Here is a 13,381-nt window from a genome sequence, read left to right on the forward strand (position 1 = left end):
GTAATCAGTTATTCGATTCGTTGGTTCAGCCCTGATACCTATCTCCAAAGCGTGGTCCGGTTAATCTGTTACTTTCGCCAGTTCAGATGCCAGCAGAGCTTCTTGACATCCCTGCTGGTTTTTCCCCAGGCGTGCTAGCAATGAGGCCCAGCAGCGATTACATCAGCAAGTTGCACCCGGATGGAGGAAGTAACGGAAAACGGACCACGGAACGAAGACAGGTATCCTAGGGCTCAAACAATAAATCGATGCATTGATTACTAATCAATAAATAATTGTTAGCTGCAGCCATAAATTTTATCTTATATTTTTAGTGGAGATATAAGTTACCTTTTCCATCCATCCATTTGAAAGTGATGCTGGAACATACATACACACATACATACATTTCCACATACTTTTTTTTTTTTTTGTTTACCACAATTTATTCTGAACTTCAATAGTAAATAAGGATCATTGTCTTGGTAATTATAGAAGTGGAAAATACTGAGGAGATAAATGAAACTGTTTCTGACATTTTATTTATTATTATTTTTTTTTATGCACCCAAATTTTGGTGCTGTACATGATGCCCAAAAGGAATAATAAATTCCTGTGACCAAAGTAGCCTTTAACCACAAACAAAATGGGCACCATAAATAAGTATTACAAACGTGTGTCACAAAACTATATAATGTAAAATCAAAAAGGATAAAAATTGTGCTTATCAGATCTAATTGTAAAAAATTGTTGATTGTTACGTGTTCCTACAGATCCATGTGAGTGAGAGAACCTGTATGAATTTATAAAAACACAAGATTTTTTATTTACACTTTATGTGCATCATTTTAACATCTTTTATATTGAATTATTTAGTTGTGTTACATGCTGACATTAATGGCATTATATTGACACAGGCCATATACTCGGCTATTGTTAAATACTATAACTTTTTCCTTTGTTGACCATAAGTTTATGCATTGTACTATTACCATGTGTTTGGGGTCTTTTATACAGCTAGTGGTTAGTATGTTGTTTGTATATATGTTTGTTCTTTTTAAATACATCTATATTACATATACACTTTTCCTTGTTTTTTTTAAGTTCTGGAGCATTTTTACATTCTGCTATGTCAACCATGTTATCAGGTGTAAATTTCAGTTTTTCTATCCTTTAGCTCCTCAAAGAAACTTTGAAATTGCCTTCAAAATGTTTGATCTGAATGGAGATGGGGAAGTTGACATGGAAGAGTTTGAGCAGGTGGGTTAATGTTTAATTCTTGTTCAACAATTGCAGAGCTAACATTGTCTGTTAAAGGACATCTGCAGTGAAAAAGAAATTATCCCCTATCCACAGGATAGGGGATAATTGTCTGATCGCGGGGAGTCTGACAGGTGGGACCCCTCCCAATCTCCTGAACGGGACCACGGCATTGCCACGCTGTGCGTCGGCTACTGTGCGTAGCGTCAAGCTAACTGAACTTGATGGACACGCCCCCCTCCATACAGCTCTATGGGAGAGGCGGGGAGGCATGAACGTTGCATCCCCGCCTCTCCCATAGAGATACATGGAGGGGGCGTGTCGGGTGCAACGTCATGCCGCAGCCAACACACCTCCTGCACGGGAAGGCCTCGGCAATGCCAGGGTCCCGTGCAGGAGATTGCGGGGGGTCCTAACATTCGGACCCCCCGCGATCAGACATTTCAGATGGTAAGTTTTTTCTTCGCTGCAGATTTCCTTTAACTTGTTTCTGAATGATAAAAGTATTCTATGCTTAACCTTCAGTTGTTTCTACTGGGAACCAACCAGCATAAATGCAACTTTTAAGTTTCTGTAGAATTAGTGGGCTACTATGCTGATTTATAGATTAGTGTGAATATTCAACATGGTTTATTTAGGTTATTAGCTACTGAGGTAACGGAATACCAAAACATTTTCCTTTTTGGTATGTTTTCTCCTCTATAGTTTATTTCAACCAACAGTCTCCTTGTTTTGTTTTTTTTTAAGGTTCTGTTTATTGAAAAAAATGTAGATTAAAATAAGTGATATACATAAAGAGAGCCATCAAAAATGATGTACATACACCATAAACTAAAACATATAAAACATTCTTACAAACACTGTAAAGAAAAACATAATTCTAGCAATTGGGAAGAAGCACTCTGTCTGTGATAAATCCAGCCAGTAAGGACAATAAACCCATCTAGTAGAAAATCTCATTTGGATGGGGGGGGGGGGGGGGGGGGGGGTCAGTATTCAGTAGTAACTTCTATTCACTAATAGTAGGTGCCCTCTGTTCCATCCACAACATAAATATTGCTTTTTATGACAAAAGAGATTCCCTTAAACAGATCAGTTGATAGCGCCGCCAGTATTCCAACGGTATCTTTTCATGAGTCAAATCCATACACTGGACTACAACACGGGCGCAGTTTATGTCAAATTTACCTGTTTGTTGTGGTTGCTTGGCAACTTAAATATTGGTAAATATGCAACAGAGTTAAAATGTTTTCATTACTTTAAAATGAATTTCTAATATTTTAAAGAAGTGTTCAGTTGAAAAAGAAGTGTACGACACCATGGATTTTGGGTATGTATATTGTCTTTACTTCTGTGCAGTTCAGCCTCTGGTCTCTTTCTGATCTGACACCATGTTAAATTTTTAAATTTCACTCTGCTTTCTCCTCGATCCTTTCTATGATGACAGATCAAAGCATCACTTGAACAGATGCAGCCAGTACCATATCTGTCTACTTGAAGGGTCATTATTTACCCCTCCTATTGTCTTTTAAATAAGCAAAGAGACCATGAGTATACAGGAAGCTGAGCTGTCAACTCCTTCATTATTACTGTAAGACAAGAGACCTTCCAGTCATCGACAGGAACTGTGATAGGATTTGCTGTGGGTCAACAGTTTTATCACATAGGATGTTGTGACCTGTATTAGAGACAAATAGATCTTCACAAATTTAAAGAGTATCTGTCATGATCATGGTACATTTTTTAATCCTCCCAGTTCACCCCCCCCCCTGTTTAGGCATGCTGGGAGTTGTAGTTTTGCAACAGCTGGAGGCACCCTGGTTGGAATACCCTGCTCTACAGTGTAGCTCAGGTCAAAGGGAAAGGGAGCTGTAATATTCAACTCTATATTCTCTATACACTGTGCTGAGCTGAGGTCCCACTGCATTTCCTGACTTCTGTCTCTGCCAGGCTGCTGCATGATACAATCTATAAGCAGGACTGCAGGCCGGACCAGAATGAGGAGCCCTGATGACCAAACTTTTAGGGGTTAAGACATAAAGTTACAAAATGTTATTAGGAAGTAAATTAGTAAAATAATTAGAATAGTCTAATCTATGATATATTATATTTCATTGATGGTGACGGGTACCTGAAAAAGTAGTAACATAGGTTAATATATGAAATAGATTCTAAAAAATCTAATATTTGTACATATAAAAATAAAAATACATTTCTCTGATGAATTATAGGAGGTGTGCAATTGCTAAAAATGTCCACCCATATGAAAAAGGGTCTTAGGAGGACCAAGTAGTTCTTGTGTTACTACTTTTAAATGATTAGTTTTACTACATTGTATCATAGCTTAGTCAGTGTTAGGGTTTATTCACATTCTGATTGGATATGTTTTTCATCTTTACATTTGAGAATTGGCTTTAGTCAGATTTCTAATAATACCCCATGCAGAGTAATAGAGATTTCACACATTGTAGTATTTTAGGCTGTTCCATTCTCTTGCTGTCATAAGCCAAAGTGAAGTATAATGGAAAGATGGTATCAGGTTATGAAATGAGTAGTTTGATGTGGTAGGTGTGATGATTACGGTCAGATTGCTCCTTCTGTTTCTCTTACTTTTTCACACTCTTTAAAGAGTACCTTAAATCGAAAATGAAAACTTGTTCATGTGCATGAACTGTGTTTTAACCCTTTAAGTTACCTCTAAATAACCATACAGTCATGGGCGTAAATGTGCGCACCCCTGAAATTTTTCAAGAAAATGAAGTATTTCTCACAGAAAAGGATTGCAGAAACACATGTTTTGCTATACACGTTTATTCCCTTTGTGTGTATTGGAACTAAACAAAAAAAGGGAGGAAAAAAAAGCTAATTGGACATAATGTCACACCAAACTCCAAAAATGGGTTGGACAAAATTATTGACATCCTTAACTTAATATTTGGTTGCACACCCTTTGGAAAAAAAATTACTGAAGTCAGTGTCTTCCTATAACCATAAATAAGCTTGTTACACCTCTCAGCCGGATTGTTGGACCACTCTTCCTTTGCAAACAACTCCAGGTCTCTCTTATTGAAAGGGAACCTTTTCCCAACAACAATTTTAAGATCTCTCCACAGGTGTTCAATGGGATTTAGATCTGGACTCATTGCCTCCACTTCAGAACTCTCCAGCGCTTGGTTTCCATCCATCCTATGTTTGGGATCATTTTCCTGCTGGACCCAAGATCTCGGATGCAAACCCAGCTTTCTGACACTGGGCTGTACAGTGCTAACAAAAATTTGTTGGTAATTCTTAGATCTAGTGATGCCTTGCACACATTCAAGGCACCCAGTGCCAGAGGCAGCAAAACAACCCCAAAACATAATTGAACCTCCACCATATTTCATTGTAGGTACTGTGTTCTTTTCTTTGAAGGCCTCGTTACGTTTTCGGTAAACAGTAGAATGATGTGCTTTATCAAAAAGTATTTCGTTTCATTTAAATGTTGACGGATAGTTTACACTGACACTGATGCTCCCTGAGCCTGCAGGACAGCTTTAATATCTTTGGAACTTGTTTGGGGCTGCTTATCCACCATCTGGACTATCCTGCGTTAACACCTTTCATCAATTTTTCCCTTCCGTCCACGACCAGGGAGATTAGCTACAGTGCCATGGGTTGTAAACTTCTTGATAATGTTGCGCACTGTGGACAAAGGCAAATCTAGATCTCTGAGGATGGACTTGTCACCTTGAGATTGTTGATATTTTTCCAAAATTTTGGTTCTCAAGTCCTCAGACAGTTCTTTTCTCCTCTTTCTGTTGTCCATGCTTAGTGTGGCACACACACACACACGATGAAAAGACTTTCAGGTGTGATTTTTTTTTATATTGCCCACACCTGTTACTTGCCCCAGGTGAGTTTAAAGGAGCATCACATGCTTGAAAAAATCTTATTTATCTACAATTTTGAAAGGGTTCCAATAATTTTGTCCAGCCCATTTTTGGAGTTTGGTGTGACATTATGTCCAATTAGCTTTTTTTTCCTCCTTTTTTTTATTTTATTTAGTACCCAGTACACACAAAGGGAATAAACATGTGTATAGCAAAACATGTATTACTGCAATCCTTTTCTGTGAGAAATACTTTTTTGAAAAATTTCAGGGGTGCCAACATTTACGGCCATGACTGTATGTTCAGTTCAGTCCAATCCCAGCTGTTTTGTAATAATTGATTCATCACAGGTCCTTGTATGCAACCTGACTACTACAACAATTAAACACTGGGAAGAGGAATTGCTCAGCTCATTTCCACATTTCACATTTCACCTATCTGTGGGGGGTCTCGGCACCCAAACCACCACCGATCAAAACTTTTGATGCAAATGAAAATAACACATTAATGCTATATGGCTTGTATTTTATTGTGCACATTTATTAAGGTGTGCAAAAAACAGTAATAAAACTAACCGAAGGTTGTACAGTTATTCAGCTCCTCTGAATGTATGTAAGTGCGTTTATTGAGCGAAGAGGAGATCCTTTTTGTAGGAATCTTTACATTGCATATTGATGGCAATGATTACCATTATTGATCTTAAAAGCCAGCATATTGCTTCTATTAATGCTTTCTTCCCCAGATGATGAGTATACATATCCATGACTGATGAAGCAGTGATTAGGCATTCTGCTGTCTCCATTGTTAAAGAAGTTTTTTTTAGGGCTTTGAAGGAGAACTCCAGCCAAATGAAATTACCTTTATATAGCTGCACATTTTAACCCCTTAAGGACGCAACCCATTTTGACCTTAAGGAAGTAGCTGTTTTTTTTTTTGTTTTTTTTTGCAAATCTGACCACTGTCACTTTTAAGCATTAAAGGGGTTATCCACCATAAGGTGATTTTAGTGCATACCTGGCAGACAGTAATGGACATGCTTAGTAAAGATCTGCGCTTGTCTTGGGGCTAAATGTCATTAGATTACCATAACACTGTGGCTAGCTTTTTGTGAACTGGTATTTCCTGTTTGACTTTTCTTTTTTTGACTACAAATCACACAATTCAATTTTCCTCCCTCCCACACATCAGTCACCCCACCCATTGAAACATAAATGAGCTGCATCCATCAAATGGCCTGTGTATTTCAATCAGGGTGCCTACAGCTGTTGCATTAGTTGCAGATTGATCTCTCTCCCACCATAGTGGACATTCTAAATAAATGATATGTTGATTCACATATACAATATGTCTAGTTTGTGTTTGCATCATAAAGTTTACATGTTTTTACTTTTTGAAGACATTACAAGGCTTTTTAGTTTAGCAGCAATTTTAAAAATTTTCATGAATTCATGAAAATTTCAAAATCAGAATTTTTCAGGGACCAGTTCAGTTTCGAAGTGAATTTGAGGGTCTTTGTTAGAAATACCCTATAATGGACCACATTATGAAATCTGCACCCCTTTAAAGTATTCAAAATGACATTCAGAAAGTTTAACCCTTTATGTGTTTCACAGGAATAGCAGCAAAGTGGAGGAGAAAATTCAAAATCTTAATTTTTTTACACTAACATGTTCTTGTTAACCCTTTTTTTTTTCATTTTACAATGGGTAATAGGAAAAAGGGTCCCTCAAAATTTGTAACCCCATTTCTCTTGAGTAAGGAAATACCTCATATGTGGATGTAAAGTGCTCAGTGGGTGCACTAGAGGGCTCAGAAGGGAAGGAGCGACAATGGGATTTTGGAGAGCGAATTTTGTTGAAATGGTTGTTGGGGGACATGTCTCATTTAGGAAGCCCTAATGGTGCCATAACAGCAAAAAAGAAAAACACATGGCACACTATTTTGGAAACTACACCCCTCAAGGAACATAACAAGGGGTATAGTGAGCCTTAACAAGTTGGACTTGAGAATGAAAAATGTTATTTTTTTATATTTTTTTAATTCAAATTTTATTTTATTTTCAAATAATGCACAAAACTTAGCACAAGCAAATAGAGCCATCATGAATAAAAAGCAAAACAAGGTGAGCAACCCGGGTAGGGTACGTAGGTACTCGTAGCAGGGGCTATGGAGTGAGCCAATAGAACAACTCAATAATCAACTAACCAAGAAGTTAAGTCTCAGATGAGAGCCATCAGTCAAAAAAGGGAAAGGAAAGAACTCCTAGCAGAATCAACAAAAAGGGGAGTCATCTGTTCCCCATACAGAGGGCAGAGTGAAAGAAAGGCCTGAAAAGGAGAATAGTAGAACAAAATAGCAGTCAGAAGAGGAGTCAAAATCAGAAAAAGTAACAGAAGGACAAGAAGAGGGGAATAAACACACACAGAAACACGAGGAGAAGAGGGGGGGGGGATGGGGTCTACAAGGGCACGATAGCCCGCAGAGTCTTGGAAAGCCAACCAATCAGACCAAGTCTTAGTGTAGCGCTCATGTTCCACAGGCGTCAAAGCCAGCAATTCCTCCATTCGTTGTGTGGAGGAGATCTCCGACAACCAGTCCCGTATAGTAGGAGGTTCAGGAGAACGCCACCTGCGAGGGACAACAGTCTTGGCCGCCTGCAACATGTGACTCAGGAGAGATTTACGAAGGGAAGAAGCCGAAATCGGGAAATTAAACAATAGAACTGCTTCGGGGGAGTTGGGCATGGATATCCCAGTGACCTCCCCAATAGTACGGGTGACAATGGACCAAAACTGGGTCAGTTTGAGACAGTCCCACCAAATATGTGCCATGGTGCCCCGTGACAGACCACACCGCCAACACTCCACAGGAACTGTGGGGTACCATCGGCGGAGCTGTGTAAGGGTTCTATACCAATGGGACACAATTTTATAATTCGTCTCCTACCCCTTGTTAGCTATGACCGACTTGTGGGTGAGGTGAAAACATTTAGACCATTGCACAGGTGTGAAAGTCTTTCCCAGTTCGGTCTCCCAAGCCCCACAAAAAGAGGGTAATGAAGAGGCGGAACCGGAAAGCAGTAGGTGATACATGAACCCTATAGTGTGGGGGGGTAGAGGGGGCGTTAGGCAGAGTGTCTTGAACGTGGTCAATGCACTGTGCAGGTGGATGGAATGTTTGATGGAGAAATAGAAGTGCGACAGTTGAGTGTATTCAAAGGGTCTACGACCTAGAGTCGCTCCATCAGGACACAGTTCCGAGAGGGGAAGCAGCTCCGAAGCAGAGAGCACATGAGTAAATCTCAACGGAGAAGGACCAGTACCTCCCAGAAATGCATCCCAGGACAGTCCCGGGGGAAAAGCAGGATTCCCCGTGACCAGCAGTAGCGGACCAGCAGGGTTGATTAAAGAGTCGCGAGCGCCAGGTTTACCCAAAATTGAAAGTGTTTGTACCGTGGTGTATGACAGCTGGGACAAGGAGGAGGGAGGAGGGGGCCATAGCCACGGCAGCCCAGACAGGTCCACAGGGGACACATCCCTTGCCAAACGCACCCAGAGTTTAGAAGCCGAATTGTCCAGCAGATCGAAAAATGTTATTTTTTTCACTAAAATGCTGGTGCTACCCCAGCCCCCCAAAATTGTAACACAATTTCTTCGGAGTATGGAAATACCCCATATGTGGATGTAAAGTGCTCTGCGGGCGAACTACAATGGTCAGAAGAGAAGGCACACCATTGGGCTTTTGGAAACAGAATTTGGTTGGAATAGAAGTCGGGGGCCTTGTGCATTTACAAAGCCCCTGTGCTACCAGTAGTTTCCAAAATGGGGTCACATGGGGGGGACCCCATGTGACCCCATTTTGGAAACTACACCCCTCACAGAATTTAATAAGGGGTGCAGTTAGCGTTTACACCCCACTGGCGTTTGACAGATTTTTTGAACAGTGGGCTGTGCAAATGAGAAATTACATTTTTCATTTTCACGAACCACTGTTCCAAAAATCTGTCAGACACCTGTCAGGTGTAAATGCTCAATGTACCCCTTATTATATTCCGTGAGGGGTGTAGTTTCCAAAATAGGGTCGCAGGTTTGGGGGGTTCTGCTGTACTGGAACAATGGGGGCTTTGTTAACACACGTGGCATACAATTCCAGCCAAATTCTCTCTCAAAAAGCCCAATGGCACTCCTTCTCTTCTGACCCCTGTAGTGCGCCCGCAGAGCACTTTACTTCCACATATGGGGTATTTTCATACTCAGAAAAATGGTGTTACAAATTTTGGGGGGCTTTTTCTCCTTTTACCCCTTCTGAACATAAAAACTTTTGGGTTAACACCAGCATTTTAGTGAAAAAAAAATCAGATTTTTCATTTTCATGTCCAACTTTAACAAAAATTTGTCAAACACCTGTGGGGTGTTAAGGCTCACTATATCCCTTGTTACTTTCCGTGAGGGGTGAAGTTTCCAAAATGGGGGTCACATGTGGGTGAATTCTTTTTTTTTTTTTTTTTTTTTTGCATTTGTCAGAACAGCTGTAACTATCAGCCACCACTGTGCAAATCACAAATTTAGACCTCAAATGTTGTACGCCTGCAGAGCACTTTACACCAACATATGGGGTTTTTCCATACTCAGGAGAAATTACGATACAAATGGGGTCTTTTTTTTTCCTTTTACCAGCATGTTAGTAAAATTTTTTTTTTTTACACTAACATGCTGGTGTAGACCCCAACTTAACCTTTTCATAATGAGAAAAAGCCCACCAAAATTTGTAGTGCAATTTCTCCTGAGTACGGAAATACCTCATACCCCGAAATGAGAGAGCGCCATGTGCATTTGAGGCCTATATTTGGGATTTGCATAGGGACGGACATGGCGGTGTTCCCCAAACAGGATGCCTCCAGCTGTTGCAAAACTCCCAGCATGCCTGAACAGTCAATGGTTGTCCGGCAATACTGGGAGTTATTTTACAACAGCCGGAGTCTCCGTTTTGTAAACACTGCTGTATGAGACGTTTTTAATTTTTATTGGGGGGTGGGGGGCAGTGTAAAGGGGGGTGTATATGTAGTGTTTTACCCTTTATTTTGTGTTAGTGTAGTGTAATGTTTTTAGGGTACATTCACACGGGCGGAGGTTCACAGCAAGTTTCCCGCTGGGAGTTTGAGCTGAAGTGGAAAATTTGCTGCAGCTAAAGCTTAAAGCGGGAAACTCTCTGTAAACCCGCCCAAGCAAATGTACCCTGTACATTCACATGGGGGAGGTTGGGTGCATACCTCCAGCTGTTGCAAAACTACAACTCCCAGCTTGCAACAGGTTGGGAAACACTGAGTTAGGAAACAGACAGTGTTTCCCAACCAGTGTGCCTCCAGTTGTTGCAAAACTACAGCTCCCAGCATGCCCGGGGAGTCGCAGGGCATGCTGGCAGTTGTAGTTTTGCAACATCTGGAAGTGCACTATACAGTAGTCTCCAAACTGTAGCCCTCCAGATGTTGCAAAACTACAACTCCCAGCATCCCCAGACAGCCTTTGGCTACCTGGGCATGCTGGGAGTTGTAGTTGTGAAACTACAATGCAGCAGTGAAGATCACTTACCAGATTCTCACTGCTGCATTCTGCTGCTGCCAGTCCTCCCCACCCCCGGTCCCCCGCTGTCTGCCGCCAGTAATCGCCGCCAGACTTCCAGAGCGGGGATCTCAACTCTGGAAGTCACATGTAGGCGACTACTAGGATTATTTCAGTAGTCACTTGCATTTTAGAAGTTCCTAAAGATTGTAATGTCACACTGTCTTTTCCTCAGCTCAGAGAGCCACACTTCAATGTCAGCTGCATACTATTTAATTCTGTGAGCATATTTAAAGAAGGCATACATGTATACCCCATGAAATAACAATTCTAAATTTGTTGTGCTCTTATGGCCAGCTGGGTGTTACCAGTGGGATTCGTGTCCTTACATCAGTGTTTTCCCAACAGTGTTCCTAGTGCTTTTGAAAAACTACATTTCCCAGCAGGCCAGGACAACCTTTGGCTCTCTGGGCATACTGGGAGTTGTAGTCTTACAACAGCTGGAGGCACACTGGTTGGAAAACACTGCCCTACACTCTCTGAGACTATTTAATGTATGGACAAGTGCATGGACACTCCCTTCATTTATTGGACTTTTTTTCCCATCACATGCTATAGATGCTTGATTGGAACTGTGTCTTGGAATGTTCCTCAAACCATAGCTGATAAACTTTAGCACTATGACAAGGCACATGATCCAGCTGAACCCATTGCCATTAGAGAATAGCATTGCATTGAAGCTTTGTACTTGGTTCTGCAGTATTGTTAAGGTAGGTGATGCTTGTTAACAGAACATTCGCATTAACACCAGGACCCAAGATTTCCCCTCAGAACATTGCCAAGAGTGCCACACTGCCTCCAGCAGCTTGATTTTTTGCCATAGTATATCTTGGTGCCATCTGTCCTCTTGGTAGTTAATGCACATACACTAGTCGTCCACAAAATGTAAAAGAAAATGTGTTTATGCCAAGGCACCTATTTCCTTTACTTTGCAATCCAGTTCTAATGCTCACATTCCCATCCTAAGTACTGTTCACCATGTGCGCCCTGGTCTGCAGCTACGTTGCCCAGTATTCAGAAGCGCTGTGTTCTGACCCTTCACTTTCACGTTATTAACAGTTTATAAAATTTGTGCTACAATAGCTCTTCTGGAATCTGACCAGACAAGCTTGCATTTGCTGCCCTCGCACATAAGTGTATCTTTGGTGCCCATGACCTTGTTGCCATTTTACTAGTTGTCCTTTCTTGTACCACTTTTAGTAGGTACTAACCTCTGCATACCATCAACATTCCTTAAGACTGTTCACTATTACCAATAATCCCACAATACAACGCTTACTAATACTGTCTCACCATGTCAGGTTATGTGCTATAAAAAATGATTGCCCTGTCCTTAGGAAAGGCCTTTAATATTATTACTAGGAGTCAGACACCCACTAATAAGGTAATTTGAGGAGCACTTGTGTGAGAGCCAAGGCTTCTTTAATAAGTATCACTGCTCATTCTTGTATTTCTGTGCTGTTCTTCGCAATGTTTCAAAGTATTTCATCTTTGTCCAATTTAAGTGAATAAGTCAACTCGACTCTACCTTACACGACTGCTGCTAATGGTAAAATAATGCATGAACAAGCAGAAGTAAAGGCTTTGGTCTGTTTAAACAGCTGATCGGCAGGGATCCTAGAGGTCAGACTTCTCTGCTGTACTATTTTCATATATCTTTCCTGTCTTTTTTATCTTTTCATCTGGCCCAGACCAGCTTCAACTTGTCTGCAGACTTGGATGCCCAGACAATTTTTTACACCTCCCTTTTATTGTACCCTCCCTTATTTCAACTTGCTCTGTGCCTGTTGCTGCCACATTTTCCTCTGTTTCTGTACCTGCTGTTTTACAATACCCCAAACACTGTACTTCTGACATATTGACTCCATAACTATAGTTTCACAAAAAAGTGCTACATAGACAATGCACCTATAAAACAATATCATATATCGGATCCTGAAATAAAAGTGCTGAACAGATGATGCCTCAGACAATATTTATGCCCTGATTGGTAATAGTATACCACATAGTAGTGCAACCTTGTTTACTCCACATAGTAATGGTGCTGACGAACAGTAATAGTAATCCATTAAAACACTAATGGTGCCCCCTTTAGACTCCACACAGTTATAGTGCTACCTTTAGTGCATCGAAGTAATAATGATAAAATTAAGGTAATATGAAGTCTCGGAAACAAGTGATCGTTTTTTTTCTGTACATCGTGGAGGTTTTAATGTTTACAGAATATTTTCCGATGGGACCGAATGGTCAGAGTAAAAGTTATTAGAGGTGTTTCATAAACCTCTCTGTTTGTCTCCAGATTAGGTGTGGTTCTGCATTTCCATTGAAGTGAATGGAGCCAAGTTGTAAAACCACACCCAACCTGGAGACAGACAGGGAGCTGTTTTTGAAAGAAATTAGCTGTGTTTTTCTTTTCCTGGATAACCCCTTTAACCAATACGTGTGTTATTCCCTGCTCAGGAACAATATATTGCTACTAAATTGCCATAGTTTTAAAATGGTGTCAAATTTAGTAAAGGACTGTAATTTTTGAGAAAATGTTACCTATGCATTAAGTTATGCGCCCCATTCTTCTAGTCTTTTAGTTACATCATGAGTTGTGTTTTTGTTTGAACCCATGAAGGTAATAACTGATCTATTATGATCCATTTTGAA

General features: G+C 40.5%; 1 protein-coding gene across 2 annotated transcripts in view; it reads left to right on the forward strand.

The window, feature by feature from the left end:
- MICU1 (mitochondrial calcium uptake 1) overlaps positions 1-13,381 on the forward strand; it is a 276,130-nt gene that overhangs the window by 154,667 nt on the left and 108,082 nt on the right. For both annotated transcript variants that reach the window (XM_056530455.1, XM_056530456.1), the window contains exon 7: positions 1,157-1,239. In XM_056530455.1, the coding sequence (XP_056386430.1) occupies positions 1,157-1,239 (83 nt within the window). The remainder of the gene's footprint in view (positions 1-1,156; positions 1,240-13,381) is intronic.

The sequence above is a fragment of the Hyla sarda genome, chromosome 7 (assembly GCF_029499605.1).
Source record: "Hyla sarda isolate aHylSar1 chromosome 7, aHylSar1.hap1, whole genome shotgun sequence".
Lineage (NCBI taxonomy): Eukaryota > Metazoa > Chordata > Amphibia > Anura > Hylidae > Hyla > Hyla sarda.